The sequence below is a fragment of the Callospermophilus lateralis genome, chromosome 7 (assembly GCF_048772815.1).
Source record: "Callospermophilus lateralis isolate mCalLat2 chromosome 7, mCalLat2.hap1, whole genome shotgun sequence".
Taxonomy (NCBI): Eukaryota; Metazoa; Chordata; class Mammalia; order Rodentia; family Sciuridae; genus Callospermophilus; species Callospermophilus lateralis.
This window is the reverse complement of record NC_135311.1, coordinates 103802691-103829629: the sequence shown is the minus strand read 5'-3', so window position 1 is coordinate 103829629 and position 26939 is coordinate 103802691. Positions and strand designations below refer to the sequence as shown.

Here is a 26939-nt window from a genome sequence, read left to right as displayed (position 1 = left end):
TCATTTTGTATATTTTACTTCAATAAGTTTAGAAAAAGGAAATGGGGATCTTTAAAAAACAGTTGTCCTTTAGAAGGTTTTCACTCCTCTTTCAGCGCATAAAGCACATCATCCTGGCTGACGTTGAGCCGCACACGAAGGAGCAGGTCGTTCCTGCTGGGCTCCACCAAGAGGAGGCGACAAGAGCCCAGACGGGAACACACAGCCATGGTCTCTGACATGGTTGGGTATGGCAGTCCCTCCATCCTGCACAGGGCCACATGTTGAGTGTATATCTAGATACAAAAAGGACAGGTTAAGAGGAAGGGAAGTCCTGGGTCAGTATCTGACCATTGCTTCCTTGGGAAAATTATAGACACCTGCTGCCCAGGATAACAAATAATCCAGAAGCATTAATGGAGAATGGAATGCCAGCCAGTGAATCAGAGAGCAGCATGCCTGATTCTTGGCTATCATTTGCCTAAACATGCAATACTGGGCAAGTTCACTTTTTTGAGCTTCAGTTTTACTTATAAAACATAATGCACATTCCTTATGGGTTAATAGGTATACAATGACTATTAACTGTCATTATTACAGAAATAGTCCTGGTAGACGTAGTCTGAGTTTCACAATTGAACTGACAACATTTAAGTCATGTATTGCTACATGGGTACTTTATCAGATACAATCAGCAGATGCCAAGGCATGACTCCTGCAAAGCACAAAGACTCAAAAAGAAAACTGAATAAAGGAATAAAGGGAGGGAGGAGGAAGCTGCAAACACAGATTGCTACCCTAATGCTCCTCACCGGGTCAATCAAGTCAGTAGCATTTATGGTCACTCAATTCTAAATATTTATATTTAGAAAATAAATATTCCCTTCTACCAAGACTGGGAGTGTAATAAGAGCAAGGATGTTAACCAATTCAGCTTGCGGTTCCCAGCGCCCACTACAGTTAATGGCATACTGCAGAGAGATGTTCAGGAAATGGTTAACAAACTAAAATGAAAGTCACTCTTCATAAAAGAACTTTCTCTGGAAGGAGACAATAAAGGGCAAAAATATAATCCATAACTAAATGTTCACAAAGCCTCTTATTTTTAATACTTTTTAAAAATTTTTGGTACTAGAAGTTGAACGCAGGGGTGCTTTATCGCTGAGCTATATTCCCAATTCTTTTTATTTTGAAATAGGATCTCATTAAGTTGAGGTATACTTCAAACTTGCAAACCTCCGCCTCAGCCTCCCAAGTTGCCAGGATTATAGACATGTGCCACTGCACTAGCCCCAAAAGATGTTAAGGTCTGTAAACAAGTCTGGATGGCGCCTGGCATTTTGCCAGGGGGAGTGTTTGTGAGGTGGAGCCAGCGAGCTATTAAGTGTGGAGATTTTTTATTGGGTGATTGCTGTATCTAGTTTATGCTAATTAAGATAAGCTATGTGGAATGTATAAATACCTCTGTTGTCTTACAATAAACAGCTCCTACTCCTGCTGTATCAAGGTACACAAGTTGTTCGTCACCCCCCGGTTATTTTGCCCAGCCAGCCGGGCTACGGCAAAAAGAATTTATAACTGACCTATTAAAGAAGCTAAAGAGAAAATGTTTTCCTGTTCCCTCTAATATATACTCACACAGATATACACACTCTCATGAAAATCTTTAACAAATACCTACAAACACCAGTTTTAAGGCAAGAGCCCTAATGATTCTTTTTAGATGATCTAATCCAAACTATGCTCTTCATAGACCAATTTGATATGACTATTTTCAAACATGGCTTCATCTGAAAGCCTTGTCTCCATTCTAACATAAGCTGTCTGAAGAGTAGTAATTTTGGCTTGTTCATCTCACTTCTTGAATAAAGTTTGGCACATAGTAGTCCTTCAAGTTAATATGCAGAAATCAATTGCTAAAGGCATCTTCTTCGGCAACACAACACAACATCCCATGAGTTCTAGATTCTATAGCATGCCAGGGTGACTATAGTTTACAATGACCTACTCCACATTTTCATGAAGAACTAGAATAGAAGATTTTCAAAGGCTCCAAACATCAGGAGGATGGTGAGTTAAAGCCAGCCTCAGCAATTTAGCAAAGCCCTAAGCAACTCAGTGAGACCCTGTCTCTAAATAAAATACAAAAAAGACTAGGGATGTGGCTCAGTGGTTAAGCACCCAGATTCAATCAGTACCCAAAAAAGGTACAATTATTTTGTATAACTTAAAAAGAACAAACTATTTAAAATCACATAAAAATAGGTATTAATCTGGTATTCTTAAGCAAAGTCAGGGTGGCTCAAAATAAAGACAAACTATTATACATTGATTATAATTATAATTTTCATCTATTTTTAAAGCCTCAGACTAAAATCTAGAAGGATTTGAGAAAAGAAGATCAACCACCTGTTGAAATGTTGCTTCTTCCAGTCCTGACCGATGGAACTCTGCAAGGATGGCTCTCAAGAAGCCCTGTTCCAGGATGGAGGAATTTCTTAAAGGAAATGAGGAGATGTGAGTTTTCATTAGGTTGCACCACCAACCCCAAGGAAAGCTAAACAAAGCTTCTCTGTCTTTAGAGAGAAGGAGAAACACTGGGAAACTATTTTTTATGTAGTTCAATAAGGTTCCTCCCTTGATAAGTCTCAAACTAATAGAGAAAATACACCACTTTGGAAAAGGGAGAATACAGAAATTAACTGCACCTGGAATTACACTAGCACCTCAAAAACATCCGTGTTCTCATTTCATGAGCTGAGTTCAACATGCAGTGAGAAGCCAACTGCTTCCTTCTTGTTCCCATAGTGGTTTTACTCACTAAACTCCTTACAGTAGCTCAATAAAATGGCAGGTATTCACCTGTTGTCTTGGGTTTGTTTCTGCCTCCCTGACAGACCTATGCCCCTAAGAAAAAAAATTATGTCTTTAGTAAAGTAAGTTGAATGAGTTGAAGTTCAGAAAGGAAAGCCAGTTTCCAAAGCCTTCCCAGGCTGTAGACTGCCACTGGTCTTCCAAGGAGATTCAGGGAGCAAACATCTTACTTGATGGCAGTGATATACGATGAGGAGAACATCTCATCCACAGCTTCCATTAAGTGGGCCACAGTGACCAGGCCAGGGGAGTCAGGCTTCTCATGGGAGAACTCGCAGATTTCTGTGGCACGCCTGCAAATGTCTAGGCAACGTCGTGCATCTCCAGAGAGGGCTGCTACCTACAACAGGAACATTTCATTCTGAGGTTCCCCCCATCTCAGCTCAGGAGAATAACCAGCAGATTCGTGTTCAGCTGAACAGGAAAAGCAATTCTGAGAATGGACTTCTACTAGGACTCAGCCCTGCCTGGAAACCTTGTGGATGTACAGGACTAAATTATTAACATCATACCTGGGACTCTAGTTCCAAGTCCAAACCTTTGTCTTGGTTTTATGGATAACTCCACAATGGAAAAGGTAAAAATTCTCAGCCTTATTTATTATTCAGGGAATTTAGTTAAAAAAAAAAAGAAGTAGCAGCAGCAGCAGCAGCAGCAGCAAGAAGACCCTTAACCCCAAGGTAATGAACCATCCAGAAACACAAGAATTCTCGTTCCTTGCATGGAGAGGGAAGAGTGCCCCCAGAAACAGCCAGCCAAGGCCAGAGGCCGAGGGGGAGTCTATCTGGAGATAAAGCCAGAAGCTAGCTCCTCTGCAGCATGTGGTTATTTGGGGGGATGGCCCAATCAATGGCTAAGAGAACCAGAATCAAGGGCAGGGGAAGGGAAAAAACCCCACAAAGCTAGAGGAACCACTAAGACATTAAAAGTAATCATTTCTGGAAAGTGGGGTTATAGGTAGTTTTTAATGTTCTGTATAATATCTGTTTTCAGAACTCAAATTTAAGACAATGAAAACAAAAATCATTTTTCTAGGAATCAGGACAACTTATATTAACTTATATTCTTTTCTTCCTCTAATTTCCAAGTCAGTTAGTAAGAATGTACCCTAGATTTGTCCTCCTTATCACTTTTCTTTCCTCCCGTCACCATCCCTGCCACCTATTGAAACAGCCCAACAGTGGTGAACAGAATGGACAAGAGATGCTAAGAGACCTAAAAACAAAGATAGAGGGGAACATTGGGAGGCAAGAAAACATCCAAAGCAGCTTTCACCCTGAGGATATCTGTGAACATTGGTGATCTTTTAAGGTTTTTTTTTTTTTTACCATCACTGGTGCGGGGAAGACAAAGACAAAGCTAGGGCCTACCATCATGGACTCTAATGGGAGACCCTCCATGAACCTGGAGCTTGACCTCCACTACAGCCTCAGTGTAAGCATGAATGAGACTCATCACATAGAAGGAACGGCAGGAGAAATTGCCTGTTTTGACATGGGGTGTTAATGAGTGTGGAGTAAAGTAAACTCCCTGTTTTTCTAACCACAAGCCTTCACATGATTTTGGAGCCAAAATTTATGTGGCACCTCCTAAAATCCTCAGTGAAAAATCTTCAAAAAATGGTAACAACTGGTAGTGCCCCTAGGTGATGGCTAGAAGTAAAAAACAAATTCTAAATGAACTCTACTTCAACTCAGGCCTCCATTAATTTTCAGAAAAAGGAACAACAGGATAGTAGCAAAAGTAAAATACAGGTCAAGGCATTAAAAAAAAGTAAACAAGTCTATACGTGCATCAGAACCAGCAGAAATCAGAATCAGACCTACAAAGAAATAAGTATGCTTCTTTATACATAAATTAAAAAGCAGTCAATCCTCACAAAAGGAAAGAAAGGAGCATTAGAGGAGTAAAAAACAATGTAATATTACAACAATGACAGAGATGGAAAAGTGGTGGTGACTTAGACTGGGGAATCCAAGAGCAAACAGATGCGCAACACAATTTAGAAGTTATATTAAAAATCTTCAAAATGGCTGGGCCCAGTGGCACACCCCTGTAATCCCAGTGACTCGGGAGTCTGAGGCAAGAGGATCTCACATTCAAAGCCAGCCTCAGCAACTTAGCGAGACCCTGTCTCAAAAATAATATTATACAATGTAGCTGTATATTGTTTTGGAGGCTTTAGGAACTGTAATAAAGAAGGAAATAATAGAAATATTAGAAAAAAATTATAAAATTATCTCTTTTGTTCCTCATATGATTGTATATCTAGAAAATCCTACCACAGCCTCCTGAGATGTCAGAACTACAGGCATGTATCTAACTCTAATCAGCTATACTTGAATGAACAAATAAGACATCCAAGGAAAGTCACCAACAATGCAAGACAGATTCTAAAACCAACCACCAAAAAGCATCTTGGATGGGGGCTGGGGATGCGGCTCAAGCGGTAGCACGCTCGCCTGGCATGCGTGCGGCCGGGGTTCGATCCTTAGCACCACATACAAACAAGGATGTTGTGTCCGCCGAAAACTAAAAAATAAATATTAAAAAAAAAATCTCTCTCTTTCACTCTCTCTTAAAAAAGGAAAAAAAAAAAAGCATCTTGGAGAAAAAAACCTCAAATAAAGATGATTAAAAGGGGGAGGGGGAAGGATCATTCAGAGGAAAAAAAAAAAAAGAAGAAGTCTGAGAATATGCAAAAGAGCAGAAATGAATAATTCTACCCATAGAGGGGTCAGGGAGCTCTTTTCCAAAATGCACAGCTTGGAGTCAGACATCATGCATGCTCACCTAAACCAAGCACCTGAATCAGGACCTAGTTCCAAGTAGGAGACACTGGCATGTGCTGCTGCTGTAGCCACTCAGGGTTCAGATAATTTTGGGCAAAACAAAACTAGAAATAACTCTATGATTCTTTTAAGTGCTGAAATATTTATAGATGTATGGTCTTTTTCTTTGGGCTTAAAGCAGATATTTGGCCCACTTTGTTATCAGCAGCCTGAGAACAGTCTGTGGTTGAATCTAAGATGGCATTCTCCTTGAGAGCTTGGAGGACAAAGATATCCAACAACTCACATCTAGAGTGTGTGCTTTGCTGCAAGTCACATCTCATCTTATTCTCCCAATGACCTTGTGATGTAACTATTATTATTCCCATTTTTCAGAAATGAAAATGGAAGCTCTTAATAAGTTTCCTACAACTTCCCCAATGCCTACTAAACTGTTGAGTCGGAATCCAAGTCAGATTCACCTACCTGACTATACCATCCTTTTAGTTATGAAAAATTGCTTCCTCCCTGAACCAATTAATGTTAGTTTGTATATAATCCCACAATACTCATGGCCTTTTAAGTACTCACACAACAGGAATCGTTAAGAACTTTGTTTCTTTCTTGCTATTTATTTTATAGGACTTCCTAAAGTTTTCTTCATCCCTGGAACACACAGCACAGAGCCATGCCCATGGCAGGTGATCAGCAAAGACTTGCTGACTGGTTTGTGGATATACCTAGGAGCTCCCCAAAGTAAGTTACCTTCCTGGCTACCAGCTGGATGGCATCATCCTCAAAGGCCTTTAAATGCTTCAGTCGGGACACTAGGATCTGCTGCAGCTGGCTGTGAGTATAAGGCTGGAAGGACATCCTGGTAAGGCCCTGGGGAGCAAAGAAGACAGGGGAGCAAACTCATTGACTGCCCATTGATTGTGCAGGTGGAAAATCACTCTCAGAACTCCAAACCTAATTCCCAAGCCCACACAACAATTTACACATTTCCTCCCAGGACTACTGCTTCTTCCTGCTACTGTCATAATGACAATGACCAATGGTATCGTATAGTGCAGTAATTCTCAAACTACTTTTTTGTTTAAGATCCATTTATTGTAACAGAATCATTTGGAAATAGACAGATGAAGAGGTGGTTCACTCCATGTGGCCAGGAGGATCACAGAACCTATGCTATACACTGCACAGCCTGGGGCATCCCTTATCATGCTCTTATAATGTGACATTGTGCTTCCTGCTGACCTGCAAAGCCCTGGGAGAGTGTGAGTCTACCTGGCTCATTCTTCTACTTCAAGTACCTAACAGGTGTCAGGTGGTAAGTGCTTAGTTATTGTTAAAAATAAACTCTAGGACTATATGCAGTTTAAAATTAAACAAGTCAAGTGAGATGTGGTTGCAAAGGCCTGTAAACCTTGAGGCAGGAGGATCCCAAGTTTGAGGCAGCTTGGGAAACTTAGACCCTGCCTCAAAATAAAATAAAAATGGGTAGGGATATAGCTCAGTGGTAAAGTGCCCCTGTGTTCAATCTCAGATACTGCAAAAACAAACAAAAAACTACTGCACAGGTCAGCAGGATGTCAAGAAATGATATTTGTAGAAAATCATGCAATGGCCTTTCATTCGAACATAGAAATTATAAGACTAGCAAAAACTATACTTCTTGACTTTTTGTAAGAACATTCTGAGAACTACGTTGGACCTACCAGTCGGCTTGACACCCGGTTCATCATGATCCGCTCGGGCAGATCCATGGTGTTGGCAATGGCCAGGACTACCAGTTGGGCCTCCTTATGAGTGGGCCAGTCAAAGAGATTGTACATTATGTCTTGTTTGTGAGTCCACAGAAGGTCAAGCTGCCAGGGAAAAGGACACAGACATGGGGTTCATTAGAGAGCCAGGATCCTAGAGTGAAGATCTATGACACTCTAGTTGCCCAGGTCACACCAGCAAAACAGCAAAGAAGTCAATGAACAGGCCTAGATGAATGCAAAAGGGATCTAGCACTTTCTCCCAGTCAACACTTGCTTCTGGAACATCATAGTTAAATACTGCCCAATTCTCCTCCAGTCCTCCCAGGGGCACCTCACCTCATCCACAAGCAGAACAGTAGTTTCCTGAGGGGACCTGCCAGTGCAGAATCGCTTGGCTAGCAGTTCTGCAGCATGGTTTGCTGTTGCCTTCTGGCCTGTCAGCTTCTGCATTGAGGAAAAACATGTGGTCAATGGTAAGGATTTTATTCCCCTGGGATAATACAATTCTTTAAAAAATAGGAAGCTGGGGCTGGGGATGTGGCTCAAGTGGTAGCGCGCTCGCCTGGCATGCGTGCGGCCTGGGTTCGATCCTCAGCACCACATACAAACAAAGATGTTGTGTCTGCCGAGAACTGAAAAATAAAAATATTAAAAAAAAAAAAAAAAAAAAAGGAAGCTATTTAGTCCAAGGACTTCAGTGTACTATTCTCTGCCTTCCATTTTAGTCTTAACCGTAAACTGAAAGGATAGGAAAAGGCATCAAAGATAAAAACTGTGTGTTTAATATGGAAACAAGTGCCAGTCTCAGTGCCAAATGCCTGTAATCCCAGTGGCTTGGGAGGCTGAGGCAGGAGGTTCGCAGGTTTAAAGCCAGCCTTAGCAACTCAGCGAGGCCTTGTTTCAAAATAAAAAATGTAAAAAGGCCCGGGGATGTGGCTCAGTAAATAAGTCTCCTGGGTACAATCCCTGGTGCTAAAAAAAAAAGCAAACGAGTCACACACTGATCTCAGAAGCCCATTGTGCACCATTCTATATGTGCTCCAAAGTCACAGTTAATGAACAAAAGAGTGAGGCCTGAATGGTGGACTGCCTCTCATCCTTATTCCATGGCTTGCCATCTACTTCCTCAGAGCTAAAGACTTTCTTCAGGTTTATTCTTTATCCAGCTCCTAATCTTAAGGTACCTGTGGGTAAGCTACCGTTGCTACCACTACATGAAGAACGATGCCTGGTACATCATAAACATGAAATACACAAAATTAAGCAAACCTTTCCTTTAACATGTGCCAGTAGGAAACATTATTTTCCAAAAAGGCCAGACAGCTTTGCTTACCTGCAAGATTTGCACATAGACTTGGTGGGGCTCTGTCAGTTTCATGCCATTGACCTCAATGTATTGAAAGTGAGGAACATCGTCTGTTTGGGCTGCCTGCTGTAGGCAGCGCATCACCTCATGCACAGTGGCAGTCTTTCCTGTTCCAGGGACCCCAGAGATATACATGCACCTAGGGCAAAAAAGGAACACCGATAGGCTGTCTTTGCTGGCTACCTCACGCTAGGAAGCACTGAGACCCCTAAGATAGATGTGGAGACACTTAGGACCATACGTGAAAGCTGGTCAGAGTAGGACCATTAAATCATCCATTCTATAAATAATGCTGTATGCAAACCACCCACCTACAGATGACAAGTTTCATTTTTTCCTGAAAGGCAGAAATCCTACCTTTTTTAGTGGGGTGCTGGGGATTGAACCCAGAGCCTTGTGCATGCGAGGCAAGTACTCTACCAACTGAGCTATATCCCCAGCCAGAAGTCCTACTTTTTTTTTTTTAAGATTTTTTTTTAAATATGGACACAAGAATATTTTAACTTTATTTATTTGCTTTATGTGGTTCTGAGGATCGAACCCAATGCTTCCCATGTGCAAGGCAAGCGCTCTGCTGCTGAGCTATAACCCCAGCCCCAGAAATCCTACTCTTATAGAACAAAATAAAAGCTGCTTCAGAAGCTAGGGGTTTCAGCAATGGTTCCCCTTATCCTCCTGACCCTGGGTAAGAAGGCCCTCTTTCTCAGATACTGCCTGCCTCAGCACAACTTACCCTCCAGTACGGTCAAAGAGTTTGCTTTCCACAAAATTGTAGATTCCCTGGAATTCCTGTTCCCGACAGGGAAGAGATTCAGGGACAGCAGAAACATGTAACCTACAATTGGTAGTAAATGGAAGAAAAAGAGGATTTTGGAAGCATTTCACCACCTACTCAATAATAAATGAAAACCACCTGTCTAGCATTCTTTGGAAAAATGGAATCACAAACTCAAGGGGATGCCTTCATTCTCAAATTTCTCCATGGACTTCCTTTCTCAACCAATCACTCCAGTGGATCTCATCTTACAAGAGTTTCTGATTACTTAATTTCTGACAGGGTCCAGGCTTTTGCATTTTGAAAAAGTTCCCATGTGGTTCTAAAGGATACTAAGAGGTACATCTTGACTAATCAGATCCTGTCCCTGAGAAGATGGTGGCAGTCGACTGGAAGATGACTCCCCCAAGACCCTGTCCTTATTAGCTCATCCAGATGCTGCTTGACAGGCTTCTTTCTAAACAGACTTACTTTATTCTCTACCATTATTATGTATACCAATGACTATACACTCCCCTATTTTTTGTGAAGCAGAGGCCCCACCCTCCTGCTCCAAAATAGCACTACCTCAGTCGAGCCTCCTCCAGCATGTTGGCTGGCTCTGGGGCCGCCAGGTTTCGACTCCGGATCTGGGGAGTGGCAAGACGCAGTGCTCTAGTCTTGGCCTATATTCAAAAAGAACATGATTTAGAAGGAAAAACAAGGGCAAAACACCATCCAGGACACATCACACTGATCAGGTAAAAGAGGAGAAGTGGTGACATCCTCTGTCTTCCTGGCTGCATAAAGTATCATGACTTGCCCCCTCTACCTCACATTACACACCCACTTTGTCCAAACTTGGTCTGTTTTTCTAATTTACAAGTAAATTAGAAAAGTACACATACAGTATCAGAATCTGGAAACCGTGTTAATCAAGGGGAAAGAATGAAAAGTATGGATTAAGCTGGATGTGGTAGCACATGCCTGTAATTCCAGTTAACTGGCAGGCTAAAGCAGGAGAATCCCAAGTTGAAGGACAGCTAAGACAACTTAGCAAGAAGCTCTCTCAAAATATAAAAGGGCTGGGGATGTATCTCAGTGGTAGAGCACCCCTGGGTTCAATCCCTACTACCAAAAGAAAAAAAAAAAAGTAGATATATAAGGGAAAAAAACCCCACTATTTAAAATCAACAACACAGTTATGGAGCAATCTCATCTGATTTTCCCACTACAAACCCAGGATCACTGCTCAGGCTCATGTTCTATCTCCTTTTCTCCTTGCTCCTGGCTGGCTGGAGCAGGCATGCTTTTCTTCCCTCCTTTTTACTGTGTGTGTGCCACTGACAACCATCTCTCCACCTCTGCCTCAGAAAGAAAGCACTTAGACTCTCTGGCTGTTTAAAATCCTATTGGTGGGGGCTGAGGTTGTGGCTCAGTGGTACGGCGCTTGCCTAGCACATGAAGGCCCTGGGTTCAATCCTCAGCACCACATAAAAATAAACAAACAAAATAAAGTATTTGTCCATCTACAACTAAAAAAATATATATATATAGAAGCCTGAAGGACTTCTGGTGTTCTTTTTTATTATGCTGAAGGTACCCCATAGTCTGTATCCCTTCTTTTTGGTGGGACTCAGGAAATGCAATCATGCCAAAACAAGAGGGAACTGTTGCATGTTTGAGGAACTCCAGGTAAGACAGTCTCCAGACCATATGTAATCTATTGGACTCCCTTCCTTTAGGCTTTTGATTTCAACCCAAGTTCCATCTTAATATGGAAAAAATGACTATTAGCTTTATAAAATGTTGTATTTCTCAACCGTATTCCAAACTATTAAGATGCTCTATAAATTAAACTGTTTTATGCAACAGTTCTCAAACATATCTGAACATAAAATGGTCCTTAACGTTTTAAAATGTTCTGCTAAAGTCCCTTAGAAAGCAGAAAAGAGAGCTACTTCCCTCTTCTATCTCACTATTATACGGTTCATTATCAACACCTACATGGTGCTCCCAGTTTCTCTGCTATATTGTATTGGACAACAAAACCAACAACATAGCTCATCAGCTCTGAATTCAATTTGCACTGAGCACTAATCATGTGCAAAGCACTCTGCTGGCACTTGCTGGGGGAAACAAAGTTGAGGAGTCAGTTTTTGTACTTCCATCAGGAAACTTGGCTCTTGGTTATTTGATCCTGGACCTTAAAAGGAACTTGAAATCAAAAATCATTGTAGACTTGATTCATTTTCAGATCTTGGGTTCACTTGGGTACATTCTTCCTTTGACAATTCAAAAGGTATAGCTTTAGATGTGACAGACCTGTGCTCAGAATCCAGATTTTACTATGTGATCTCAGCATTTGCAACCTTTAAACTAACAGACCCTTCACTGGAAAATAAACCCTGAAGGACCTTACCACTTTCTTTGGTGTCTTGGAGGGGTTCTGTATGGATGGCTTCGAGGAAGGTCGCAGGTTTCTGGATGCACATCTGGTATTTCTCCTTGGAAGGGCTGGAGTGAATTTTTCTTCCTCCTCATTGCTTGAGTCTGAATCCTCTGTTTTTGGCAGGAACTCTTCCTCTTCTTGGTCACTTTTATTACTTTCTAAAAACCTGAAAGGTAGGGACATATTATTTTCTCATATTCGGTGTTCAAGCCTAAATAAGAACTCCATAAAAGTCAGTGTGGATTAAGAGGCATCATAGCTTCTCCTGCCACCGGTATCAAAGGATTTGTTCCACTTCTCAGGCACTTGCTTCTGAGACATTCTGCTAATGGTGTTATTTATCTCATTAAGGACCTCAACAACTTTGTGATTTGTATATTAATATTCCTACTTTATAGAGGAGAAACTGAGGCTTAGAAAAGTTAAATAACCTAACCAAATTTCACTGATTCAAAACCTCAAATTCAAATCAAGGTCTATCAGAATCAAACTTCATGCTTTTGGGCATTCCACACCATTAGCAGAGTTGCCGGCAATGCTGGTTATGGGACAATGGGAGGTAGTGCAGTGTTTCTTGTCCCTTTCATAATATGACATTTATGTGGAACTTACCAAAATTCCAGATATGCTATCAACAAATCCACAAATAACAACCAATAGAAAAGGTATTAAAGGATAAGGTCATGGATGTCCTTCAACATTTATGCTTTTTTCGCTACCCAAGGGCAGTCTTACCGTAGCTGCTTCCTAATTTGATTCAAAGTCAAGAGAAAACTCCTTCTTCGGACTCGATGGGAAGTAGTGGTAGCTTGATTTTGAGCTTTTGGTTCCTTTACCTTCCTGTAAGATATCACAGCAAAGTTATGGGAAACAGTTTTGGGAAGCAGGCACTAGAAGATAGTCAGGTGAACTGCCTCTTATTCTTTTTCAGCTATCTTGGAAAGAGTTAATCACATTTTGCTAAAAAATGTATAAATGAAACTGAACTCAAACTCAGGGATAAAAGTTTGCCTAAATCTTATCATTTAGATTCAACTTGTCACCTCCCAACTATAGACCAGAACACAGTAATCCCAGTTTCGTCTTTTTGTTTCTGATATATCTATGAATTTACTCTGCACCCAGGTTCAAGGTCAGCAGAAATGCATACATACATACACATACACACACACACACACACACACACACACACACTCAATATAAAGCATTTATTATGCAACTTATTGTGAGTTAGGTGTTAGGAGTTTCTATTTAGGAAACATTAATATGTAATTTCTAGCTGTCACGTTTTCATTTGTACAGTTCATCTACAAATATTATCTAGTGTCAACTTTCAAAGTTTGTTCTAGATGTATTATCTTCTGTTATTATATTTGAGAATGGTTTCCGATTTTAAAATACCAACATGGGCTGGAGATATAGCTCAGTGGTAGAGTGTTTATCTAACATGCATATAAGGCCATAGCTTCTATCCCAAACACCAGGAAAAAAAAAGAATCCTTAAAATACCAACAAAGTGATTTAAAAATGATTGTGAAAAAGTGGCAAAGAACCAACAGCAACTAATAAAATCACGAACTATGAGGCAATGCAGGTTTGGGAAACATCTTTCCAACACAATGATCCTCAAATGACAATAGGTTATGTAAGAATCATTCAAAGAACATGTCAAAATACAATCCCAGGGCTCTGTGCTTGAAGCCCAATTCACCAGGTATGAGAAGAGGCTTAGGAATCTATTATGCTCCCTGGTGATTCTGTGACAGATCTACAACCTACTGATCTAAGCTATCTGACTATAACCCACTCATTTTATAAAATCACACAAAAGATTTTGATTTGCTCCATGGAACAGGGTAAAGCCTCTGGGTCACCTCTTTTTGATGTTTTCTGGTTTGAGAATCATAGAAGACACCAAGGATCTCTGACCCCCTTTGACAGGAGTAAGTCTTTTCTCCTCACTAATCTGGGTGGTTTTCAAAGCCGGTACTCGGGTTCTCAGGATCAGGCAAAGTTTAGGTGAAGACTTCTTATCATCCTTGGCACAAAAGAGTTGAACCTCTCCAGTTTTCTCTGGGGTTTTCCGAGTTAGAGAAGACATCTCACTTCTATGTGAGCGAGACCTCTTAGTATGTGAGGCAGTTTCAGAGAAGTCCACTTTTCGCTTAGTTCTTCCTGAAGAATCCAAGGAAGCATGTGAAGTCAGCGGGGATATCCTAGTGTTAGGTGTCCTAGGGAAACCTAAGCCCAAGAGACATCACAGATGTGGGAATGTTAGACTTAGCAATATTCACATTCTCAATCTCATTACAACTAAATTCAGTGAAATTATGCAAAGATTTGTTATCCAAACTTTGAATTATTCCATGATTTCTTTCTCTTAGTTAGGTAGCTCTAATTATTTTCTGACTTCTAAATTTCACTACCGATTCTCCTACTTAGCACCATAAGTGATGTTTATTTCTTCATGCTGGGGATTGAACCCAGGCCCCTGTGCATGTAGCATGCATTCTACCACTGAGTTATACACCCAACCCCTAAAAAGTCAACATCTTTTTCACCCCCTGGTACTGGGGGTTGAATCCATGAGCATTTAGCCACTGAGCCACATCCCTACCCCTTTTTTATTTTGAAACAGTGTCTCACTAAATTGTGTACGGTCTCACTAATTGCTAAGGCTGGCTTTAAACTTGTGATCCTCCTGCTTCAGCCTCCTGAACTTCAGGGATTACAGCGTGCACCACCATGCCTGGCCTAAAAAGTCAACTTCTTAGCCAGCTTTTAAGGATAAATGTTCAGTAATCAAGTTTCCCTGATTGTACCAGAACAGTGGTTCTCAACCAGGAGTGATACTTCACACCCTCTATCCCAACTACATAGCATTTGAAGAAATTTATACTGGTGGTGATGTCCCTGAGTAAAAGCGAGGCCCAGATTTTTCTTAACCCAGATTATATCTGCCATTAGAGAAAAAAAGGATTTCTGGGGGCAACTATCTGAGATCTGTGAATACACAGATCCATGTGGATTTGCCCCAATTTCACCAGGACCACAGGCATAAACCACCCCAGCCATTCACTCAGACACAACTAAACCGTTAAAAAGTATGTGCCAGCCACCAGAAGGAAAAAAGCGGAATGAGACTCAACCCTGATCCTTATTCACAGAACACTCTATTCTTACTGGGAAATGACGGTACAAGCATCTATAACATGAAGCAAAATAAGTGTCCTACATCACCTAGGTACTAATAAAGATGTCTTGTCTTTTGAGACAGACCTTAAGAGAAAGGTAAAATTCCAACAGATGTGAAAAAGAAAGGAGGGGACATGTGAAGAGAACAATGGAGAAACTGCCATGAGTTACAGCAGCAAGGCAAGAAAGCTCTGAGCACAGAGAGCTCACTTGAGTCATGCCCATGGTGTCGGGGACAGGAACTGGCAAGGCTTGAAGAGTGATCTAGTGCCTGTGTGTAAATTGTTATGGAGTCTTTATTCATAATTACTGAAAACTACAATCAATGCAGATGTCCTTACACTGGGAATCACTGTGGTGAAAGGAGTCAGACTCAAAGGCCAGAGACTACGCTTTCAACCCATATAATATTCTAGAAAAGGCAAACTATAGACATTAGCAAACACATCCGTGGATACCAGAGACTGGGGCAAGGACTGGCTGACTGCAAAGGGGCATAAGAATATTTTGGTGTGAAACTGTTCTACCTCTTGAAAAAGGTGGTTACATAAATCTATGTATCTACATAAAGGCTTAATCTGCCAAAGGCAAGCATCCCTAATCCAAAAATCTGAAATCTACAATGCTACACATTCTGAAACTTTTTAAAGGTTGACATGACACCACAAGTGGAAAGTACCACACCAGACCTCATGTAATGGGTCACAGGCAAACTGCAGGCACACTACAAGTACTATATAAAACTATCTTCAGTTTAGGCGTATGGAAGGCTTCAAATATGTGAATGTCTAATTATGCATGTGCAATATTCCAAAATCCAAAACACTTCTGGTCCCAAGCTTCAGGTAAGGGATACTCAATCTGTATACACTAAAAAGGGAAATTTTACAGTCTCTAAGCTATACCTCAATCAACCTGACTTTAAGGGTTATTTAGGGCCAGATCTTAAAAGTCTTTGAACATGAAACTAAAATTATCCATTTTTTTTCTTTTCTTTTCTTTTTTTTTTTTTTTGGTAAATAAGAGAGTAACTCATGTCTAGATTAATACAAATATATTTCAAAGTCCTGGCCTCCCTCATACCTCATTCCCTGTCTTTCTGTCTCATCTAAAATATTTTCTTCCTCTAACTGTGTAACTGTATCTAAATTCCTTGCCATAACTTTCAAGATCCTATATATTCAACAGTCAAAAAATACTACAATAATTTCTGAAGATATTACATATTATTTGTTTTTTCCATTTTTCAAATGTGTTGTGTTTATATTCAGCTCCTAAAACATATGCTGTATAAAGAGTCCCAAAATACAACTTAGTAGGATCCAGTGGTGCACACCTGTAAACCCAGTGTCTCGAACGGTCAAGGCTCAGCCTGGGCAATTTAACAAGATCCTGTCTCAAAATAAAAAATGAAAAGAGCTGGGGATGTGGCTCAATGGTTGAGTATCCCTGGATTCAATCCCTAGTACCACAAAAAAACCTATCTGAAATCTGGCAAAATTCAAAAGAATTAATGACATACAACAAGACAGTCTGAGCTCTCAGAACAGCCATGAAGTAACTTTCAGGTTCACTATAAGGGCAAAAAGCAGGTCATAAAAGAATGTATCTGGTGTGCTATCCTATTGGGTAAGAAAGAATGTATGCTCGAGCTGGGGGTGTTGCTTAGTGGTCGAGCACTTGCCTAGCATGTGTGAGGTTCTAGGTTTAATTCTCAGCCCCACATATAAATAAATGAATAAAATAAAGGTCCATCAACAACTAAAATATATATAAAAATAATTTTTAAAAGAGTGCACGTTCATATTCATGTACACATGCATGTGTTATGTATTTAAAATCTGCTAATGTACATAAACCAAGAAGTAACAGATTAAATCAGAATGGGAAAAGCCCTAAAATTAAATATAAACAGAAATAAAGAACCAACCTGCCTATTACCAATAACAATTTGTTTTTCAGGAGAAAGAAAATTAATCAAAGTGTTTTTACTCATTCCATGGGATACGTTCCAAAGGCACAGAAAACCACAAATAAATTTTTAAGTTTGTGTTTACTTTGGTGGGGCATTGGTATAGCACTTGTAGAACTATTTTACTAATTTGTGTGTATTAAGATTACTTCAGGAACTAGGATTCTTTCTGAAGGAGAACAGATATAACATGGAAGATGAGAAGGTCCCTGTAGTTCAAATTAGAAGTATCAGTATGAGTTGAGGAGTATTAACAAGTGTATGGTTCCCTAGCTGTTCCACTGAGGACCTAGAAGCAGATCTTCTCTGCTATAGGGCTCTTGAAGAAACAGCTGATTTCAGGGCTCAAAAACACTGAATCATTAGGGAAATGCAAATCAAAACCATAACAATAAGACAATATGGATAAATTTAGAGGACATTACATTAAATGAAATAAGCCAGGCACAAAAATATACTGTATGATCTCATATGATGAACCTAAAAGAAGTTGAATTCATAGAGGTAGACAGCAGAATGATGGTTACCAAAAGCCAAGCAGGTGGGGAGCAAGTGAGTGCGTAGGTTTTGGCAAAGGGTACAAAGTTTCGGCGAGACACAGGATTGACTTTTGAGATCTACTGAATAGCAATAAATAGCAATAATAATTCATTGTATATTTCAAAATAACCAATAGCAAATTTCAAACATATCAGAATAATAAATGTTAGGTAAGTGAGATGAAGGACGTATTAGTTAGCTTGATATAACATGGTTGTACACATAAAACATCACATTTTACCCCATAAATGTAATACGGTTAGTATATCAATGACAAATAATTTGAATTTTTAGAAAAGAAAAACTATCCTCCATGATGAGATAGCACTTCATATATTTTAGGATAGCTGCTATTAAAAAAAAATCAGAAAATTACAAGCATAGGTGAGTACGTGGATAAACTGGAACCCTCCCACGTTATATGTGGGAACATAAAATGATGTAGCCACTGTATGACAGTTCCTTAAAAAGGAAAGAATTATCATATGATCCAACAACCCCACTTCTGGGATACCCAGGAGTATTGGAAGTAGACTCTTAAGAGATATTTGTCCTATCTGTGCTTACAGCAGTGTTACTGCAATAGCCAAAGTGTCCATAGACAGAGGAATGAATAAAACATGATACATACATATAATGGAATATCATTTGGCATTAAAGGCAAGGAAATTCTGACACATATTACAGCATGGATGACCCTTGAGAACATAAGTAAAATAAACCAGTCACAAAAGGAAAAGTCCTGTGGTTCTACTTATGGGATTATCTAGAGTAGGCAAATTCTTAAAACCATAAAAGAGAATGGTTTCTAGGGGCTAGAGAAAGGGGGAAGGATTGGAAGTTAGTGTTTAATGGGTACAGAGTTTCAAATTGAAGATGACAGTGTTGGTTGTACAATAATATGAATGTACTCACTACCATTTAAAAATGATAAAAATGGTAAAATTCACATTATATATATTTTAACATATGTCCAACCAATACCTGGCCTATTGCTGCACTAATTCAATCCTCTTATATGAACTAATATTTTATAAGTGTTCCTTCAACCCCAGTATGCCCTGAGAACACACTTACTGCAGAGATCCAGCCTCTTCCTTGCAGTGGGGGCAACAGGATGCACAGGAGTTGGGCGAGATTTAGAGGCAGAGTGACTTGATTCAATCCTTTTGGCCACTTGTTTTGCTGTGGTCCAAGCAGGGCTTTCTGTGTTCTTAGTCATGGCTTCCACAGGCTTCCGGCATTTAGGGCTGCCTTCTTGTAGTTTCTCCAACTCTGCAAATAGTTCTGGGGACAATGGTCTGAACTTCTTTTCATTCCAGGATAGTTTCACAAAAAATATTTTCTCATTTTTCAGACCCACAGGTATCACTTCATCTGGAGCTAAAGCCACTACCTGAATTTAGGAAGTATACATGAACAGGAAAAGATGAGCCAAGGAAGACTGCATCAGAGGTATGATTAAAAAACATTAAGCCAACATCTCTACCTGTAATGTTATCTTTCCAATCTAAAAAAGCAGATATTGCATAGCATATTAATAGACAACTGAGCACTTATTTAATTGTTTGAAAGACACCAATGAAATGTATAAATTACTTTCATTTTTAAAAAGTTTATTGGCTTTACCTTTTAATTTCTGTTCTCACTCTAGTTTGAGGATGCATCACTTCACTCCTAGATAATCCAGACTTCACATAGCTGATATCTAAATCCTCTATCACTTTCATTTCCTCCTCAGCCAAATTTTCCCACAGGAGTTTCTGTAAATACGTTCCCCTGCTCAACAATGTTCCTCAGCATGGCCTTGCACCACTAATGGAGCTTGGCTTTCACAGTTCTGCTCATTCCCACCCAACATCTCCTGCCTAAACACTGCCCTGCACTCCATCCTTCCAAATCTACCCATCCTGCAGCTTCAACTTCTATACCTGCTCTTCTCTCCTTTATTTAACTCAGACATTGATTACTACAGTCGTGCCAGACCCAGTCTTCCAGCCCATCCATTAATTCAACCACCTAACCATAAAAACCACACTTCACATCCTGATCTAATCCCACTTTAGGGGACTGAAGTAGTCCAGGAATAAACCATATATTTAGTCTCCAAACTAGTGTCCTACTTAGTCCTACAAATGAGCAGCTCAATAGCTCCTGATTTATTATAAAATCCTATAACACAAATTTGCCTGTAGCAACTAGCACCCTTTGAACTGATTTATTCAAGTCCTTATTTATCAAAGCAGATTCAGCCTCACAATGCCTTACACCTGCCACAATCATAGCTAAATATAATTTTCCATATTTGCTAATTTCTGTTCATCCCTCAGGTCATAACCCAAATGTCACTTCCTCTACAAAGTTCCTAACACAGGACATGTGCTCTAAATAAATATTTGTTGAGATGAAATAGGCAGAACAACAGAAAAAATGATAGGATAAAATTCATTCCCATGGGGCATATTAGAGCCAGTAAATTTCTGAGGTCATGTAATTTAGAAGGTAGACGGAAGTAAGCTTCAAGACAGAACTGGGATCAAAGCACCACCTACCTGAACAGGGCCAATGATGGTCTCAGCATTAATGTTGCTGTCACAGGCAGGGTAGTCATACCAGAATATCTCCCGGGCATCAGGCTTCCGTCCCAACAAGTGCTGTTTATGGGCAGGGACTTCACAGAATCGGACAAACCACTGTACTCGAGCACGTTTTTTGGAATGGAGTTCAGAATCTAGAATGATCAGTTATGAAGGGGAGAATTAATAAAATATGAGAACATTTTATTAAGTACTTCCTACGTGCCAGTTCCTGTGATGAGCCCTCAACTATTGAATTCCATACCCATAATAACCCTGCATGTAGGTACTATGTCTTTTACAGGCAAAGAAATCAAGTTTCAGGGACCTTATCATCACCACCCTCTCTTCTAAACTCTTTCCAGAGAAACTAAAGCCATCCAATGGAGCAGCACACAATAGGAAATCTAAAACCTCCACACAAAACCCCACATTTCTGCTGATGTGCTCCCCCTAGTGGATTTCAGTTGCATTGGTTTTTCTTCATAACTTGTCAAGTATCTCCCCTGTGTAAATAAAAACATCCTTATCCATTGGCTGTATCCATTCCTTTTCTTAATAAGTTGCCACAGGACTATCTAACTCATGCTGTTCCTCTTCTAAATCCCTAGGAAGAAGTAGTTTTGTGTAGTTTCTTTTTCTTTTATTTATTTTTAAAGTAACATGTTTTATTAATTTTTTTAATGTGGTGCTAAGGATTGAAACCAGAGCCTCCAACACACTAGGGAGTGCTGCACCACTGAGCCACAACCCCAGCCCTTGTGTAGTTTTAAGTTGTTCTTTCTTCTTAATTCTTCCCTTGGAACCTGGCCAATCCCACCTTCCTGCTTGCTCCTGTTCTGCAAAGGGCTCAAGGCTCAGCACTTAATGAGCTCTGACCTTTTCAACCCTATACACAAATTCCTCTGGAATGTATATAACTGAAGTGCTTTTTTTTCTTGACTAAACACCAAATGATACACCTTCCTAATCCAACTTACTCTCTAAGGTCCTTGTAAAGATGCACTTGCAAAATTTATTACTAACTTCCTCATGCTGAAATTAAAGGATACAAGTTTATCACAGTACAAATCACCGATTTTTTTCCTTCCCTCTTTCTCAAACTCATTCTTTCTCTCCATCCTCCAAATCTGCCTTTATGACCACTCTGATTTAATGGAAAAGATGGATTCTTGAGTCCTCCAATTCCATTTTACCCACTACTACTGCTATGGTGAGTAAAGTTTTCTAGAAGGAAAAGGGAATGGTTGGTGCAAACATGTATAAGGTACTCTGCGCACTGCTGTGAACTAAGGAATCATCAGCCTCTCCTGCTCTTACCTCCCGATTATTTCTATCAGCAACAAGGTTCATTCCAGTCCCAAACTCACCATCTTCAAACAACTCAATCAACTTAGCAACATAGGGGTTTTCTTCATCATGCCCTTCAATCAACACAAATTGTCCAACTTGAATGTGCATCTGAGTCGAACAACCTATTTTCATACATATTTCTCTAGGAAGTAACAAAGAAACATGTTATGAAATCTTTAAGGGTGGGGAAAAAAGCTCTTCAGATCTTCTGGAACCAGAAAGTGTTCTCAAACTAGAAACTCCCCTAAATAATTTCTCTATGCTGAGCAACTCTCCTACAGGGAAACCAATGCACTCAATTATATTTAAGCCTGGACAAAAATGGGCCAAACTAATTGTTTTAGCATGAATGATAAATATAAAAGTCTTAACACAAACCCTAACTTCCCTCACTTATTGACAAAGAAAAATAAAGACTTCCCAAGGATGGAGAGCTGCCAAACGATAATACCAAAATTATTGAGCTGGAAAGGACATATTAACATCTTTCATCTTGTTATCATAAAGAGTTAGACAGAACTCAGCTTAAGTAGCTATGACCTTATTTTATTTATCAAATTTTACTAACCAACAACTTTGCCCCATCCCTATTTATTCTATCATCTTCTTCCATCAGACAAACACCCTCCTTACAATCAACACATATCAACATCTCTCAGTCTTCATGGGAACTAGAATAGGCTGGATCTAAGTTATTAACAGTTTAACTTCGGAAATTGTATTTCCAGCCCAACCACAAGGCCCCATCACTCACTTGTAAGTTTGGTGGTGCAGTTTGCGATCCAGCAGTGGCCTGCCAACCCACGAGTAAGTTTGTCTGATCTTCTGCCTTGTTTGGTAGGGTGCCATGGCTCCTGTGAAAAAGCCTCAACTCTGAATTACCATGGCAAATTCTGATGGATTCTAAGACATAGTCAGCCCCCCTTCCATGAATTCAACCTTTGTTTTCCCTGCCCCTGCCTCACCCCACACATTTTAGAGATAGGCAACAATTTTTTTGAGGAAAAAGTAAAGTTCTATGAAGATTAAATATAGGCAACTTGGCATCATTTATGTCTTAAGATATGCCTCATTTCTTCTCACCTAAGGAAACAGGAGGGTTAACATGTACAGAAATACTTACTAGCAACAAGGCACAAGAGGTGTGAAACATCTAACAACGTGAAATGTCTTCACAGTTATGATCCAGATAGGGATTAAAGATAAATGTAGTAAAGGAAACTATTAAATAGTGTCAAGAGCCCAGAGGAACCACCAGAAGTTAGAGGACTGGTTCTTATGGCTGTTCAAAAAGGGAAGGATTCCTATGGAAGATTCCTGAACTGAACAGGGAAGTTAGCAAATATTGACAAAGACTGAACTCAGTTCCAAGGGATGAAGAAGGTAGGCAAGTGATATTTGGGAGACAGCAATGGGTTTTATCAAGTGTATAATTTCATTTACACTTTAAAAAAAAAAAAGTTACCAGTGTTATACTAAGCTGTACTGGTCTGATAGTTGGGAGTGGCTGTTTCTTTGCAGCTGATAGACCCAGATATGAGTACTGTGAATAGCTGAAAATAAATGCTTATGCTAAAATACAGCGGGAGAAAAGGTACTTTTAGTGATGAAAACAGAAATATGGATGAAAATACAAATATAATCATTTTTACAAAGAATTTGGGCATTACAATCTGATAGTTCTAATAATGATGCCAATCCATTATATTAAGCAACTTAAAAAATAATAAACCTTTCCTCTGAATTTCATGTTTTCCTTATAGAGCTAAAATTTGACAAAACTGAGTTAGGAAAAAAAAAACAAAACCCGGACCAACAGAATTATTCTAAATTAATGATTACGAGACCAGAATTTTAGTTTAAGTTGAAAACAACATCCTCCTTCAAAAATTAGTTTCCTAGAACTCAGTGGCATTCTATCCTACATTCTATTGGGGGATATTTGCAATCTAAGATTTTATGTTTTTGGAAGTTTTTTAACTTTTGAGGGAACTAATGGCAAAAAGGAAATATTGAGTCATTAACACATAAACTGTTTACAAAAGATACATGAAAGATCACTTTAAGTAAATTAAGAGTATCAATCTAATTTTTTTTTTTTTTTTGTAGTTGTAGATGGACAGAATGCCTTTATTTTTTTATGTGGTGCTGAGGATCGAACCCAGTGTGCCTCGCACACTAGGCAAGCGCTCTACCACTGAGCCACAACCCTGACCCTCTCAATGTAATTTTAATGAGGCATAGTGTGAAAATAAATAAAGAGCAAGGAAAATAGAGAGAGCAAAACCAACTGGAAGACTTGCCCAAGTAAAAAGTAAATTTGCATTCATAATATCAAAGTATCTTTTGGTCAAAATTAGTAAACGTGTTTGAATCTACATAAATGTTTAAGGAAATACATAACACAAATTTACCTTCAATATGTTTCTTCTGATGGATGATGTAACACAAAACTTTCAGAAATTAACTTGGAAATGTTAACCTTTTCCACAATGAAGTCAGATAAAATGTGCTATTGAGATAAAGAAAACACCCAAGTAAATTGCAGTGCTCACTAAGTTCTCATTTTTAAAAAATTGGGGAAATAGCATCTAGTACTTCCTTATAAAATCAGTACTTCTCAGCAAACCTTCTACAATTCTCAAATAATCTAACTGTAAAATATATAGCCTAATTTTTCACTTTGACTATGACAACTTATTTTATGTGCACAATAATCTCATTTTTTTCAAACCAAAAACCAGCATAGGGAAAGAACTATGAAATGTATACCAAGAGGGCTTTAAATTCATGCTCAATTATTTTAAATCTAGACCATATTTTAGTTTACTAAAGCAGATATCCTCTTTCAAAAACCAAGTCAAGGTAAAAGTCTCCTTTACTAGGAGACCATGAGCCATACTTGATGAGACTAGAATAATGTGTGCACCATAAGGTGTATAATTCCATTTTCATTTTAAAAAAAAATTTATTAGTGTTATTGGTCTGATAGTAGGAAGAGGTATGTGATTCACCCTAGGCTGAGGAAACAAAGTTACTGGAAGGACCAGGACCATATAACCTGCGATTCCTCTACCACTATGCCACATGCCTATTCCCATCGTCAAACAAACCAAGTTTATTAGTGCCCTCAGACTATGTAACTGCTGTTCTCTTTTCCTGCATTACAGGGGTGGCTCAGGTCTCAGCTCCGATGAAACTCCCTCAGAGAGGCTTTCACTGAATACTCAGTGGGAAAGTTACTCTGCCATCATGTTCTATTATACCATCCTATTATGACCATCATATTATTTTCCTATTTGTTGTATTTCTCACATTTGAATGTTAAATTCCAAAGAACAGAAACCTTGAGACCTTCTCTTTATTATTCATAACTGCATTAGTAATCCTTTGTCAAGACTAGGCATATAATAGGTAAACGAATGAAGGATGGAATTTTAAAAATCACCAGAACAAGCATGGCACTTTGATGTATCCCTATAATCCCAGTAACTTGGGAAGCTGAGGCAGGAGGATTACAAATTCAAGGTCAGTTGGCAACTTGGTGAGATGTTACCTCAAAGTAAAATAAAAAAATTAAAGGGCTGGGGATATAGCTAAGTAGTACAGTACGGGAGGTTTAATTCCCAATACCACAAAATAAATAAACAAATAAAAAAATAAAAGATAAATCAGAGCCAAGCCCAGTGGTGCACAACTATAATTCCCAGCAACTCTGGAGGCTGAGGCAAAGAGGACATAAGTTCAATGCCAGCCTCAGAAACTAAGACCTTGTCTCAAAATAAATAAATAAATAAAATAATAATAAAAATCAAACAAACAATTAGGACCAGCAGCTGTGTGAGAATGTAGATCAGCCCAAATACTTATATACTGCCAAAGGGAATGTAAGTGACATAACCACTTTGGAAAATCAAATTTTCTTAAATTCTGAACATATGCATAACCTTTGGCCCAGCAATTTCAACAGAAATACATAATATCACCAAAAGACATGAACTAGGGCCAGGCATGCAGAGAAGCTTAGGAGGCTGAGGCAGGAGGATCATGAGTTCAAAGCCAGCCTTAGCAACTTAGTCAGGCCCTAAGCAACTCAGCAAGACTCTGTCTCTAAGTCAGAGGGGTGGGGATGTTCAGTGGTTAAATGCCGTGAGTTCAATGCCTGGTACCCCCCACTCAAAAATTCAAGAACCAGAATATTCATAACAGCACTATACAGTGATGAAATTAAACCAACTACAACTACATAGACAACAAAATTACATGAAGCCAAGGAAATCAGACACCAAAAGTTAAAAGGTCCTGAAATCTACTGATTTCCTTATGCTGCATCTTCAGAAGAACTCCCCATTATTTTAACTTTTCACTGAATTACATATAGAAAAGTGTATAAAAGAAAAATACACAGTTCAATCAACTCATTGCTCTTTCTCACCTTCCACCTAAAACTTTATCTCACCTACCATCAGCATACAAAATTTCTCAAGAAAAATGGTGAGTGGACTGGAGAGGCTGGTCTGACTTGGTTTAGAAAAGGCTTTGGTTTCTAAAGACATCAGACACAGATGTCACAGATATTAGAAATGTGAAATATGCACACCACTCAGTCTAGGAGCCACATTCAAGGGAAACAGATAAAGAAGTTGCTATAAAAAAAATAGAGCCAGTATGGAAGATTGAGACAAAATTCGTTTTTTGCAGACTAGGGGTTGAACACTTGGCCTTATGCATGCTAAGCAAGTGCTCTACCACTGAGACATACCCCTAACTCTTTTTAAATTTAGTTTGAGACAGGATCTCACTAAGTTGTGCAGGGTGGACTCCAGGTTGTGATCTGCCTTTTTCAGTTCCCAAATAGCTTGGATTACAAGTGTATGCCACAATGCACAGCCTGAGTCAAAACTATCTCATTTAATTCTTATGATAACCCTAGAACAATATCAGCACACAGTAAGTGTTTGATAATAAATATTTCCTAAATTAACATCCAGATTCCCATTACTGTGCTCTTAAATGCTTCACTTTACAACACACACGGATTGTAAAGTGAACTGCATAATGTCTATGAGAGCTTACTTCTGGTGGCTTATAACAGTAAGTCAGGCTTCCTAGTCACTGAGTAAGAAGAGGTCAACTGGCCCTCAATTCCCTTACTCACAAAACTGAAGTAATAGAACCTTCCTTCCTTTTGGCTAATCTTATTTATTAAGTACCAATTGTGTGCCAGACACTATTCTAAGATTATTAGTGAGAAAATGCAAAATTATAAATCCACTCTCTTACATTAATTTGTATTATTTTTAATATAACTTAATATTTTGGAACTCACAAGTCACACAAA

At 39.2% G+C, this 26939-nt stretch overlaps 1 protein-coding gene across 1 annotated transcript; it reads right to left on the bottom strand.

Annotated features, from left to right (window-relative positions):
• On the bottom strand, positions 1–24073 carry Orc1 (origin recognition complex subunit 1). Its single transcript, XM_077110125.1, has 17 exons — positions 24013–24073; positions 22353–22452; positions 21616–21740; positions 20222–20400; positions 18747–19065; positions 13837–14203; positions 12698–12802; positions 11933–12128; positions 10099–10196; positions 9490–9591; positions 8724–8895; positions 7727–7834; positions 7343–7492; positions 6390–6509; positions 3024–3193; positions 2389–2476; positions 1–275 (listed from the first exon to the last, which is right to left on the bottom strand). Exons 2-17 carry the CDS (start codon positions 22445–22447, stop codon positions 81–83), a joined length of 2589 nt encoding a protein of 862 aa, XP_076966240.1. The 5' UTR covers positions 22448–22452; positions 24013–24073; the 3' UTR covers positions 1–80.
• Between the last annotated feature and the right edge of the window lie 2866 nt (positions 24074–26939).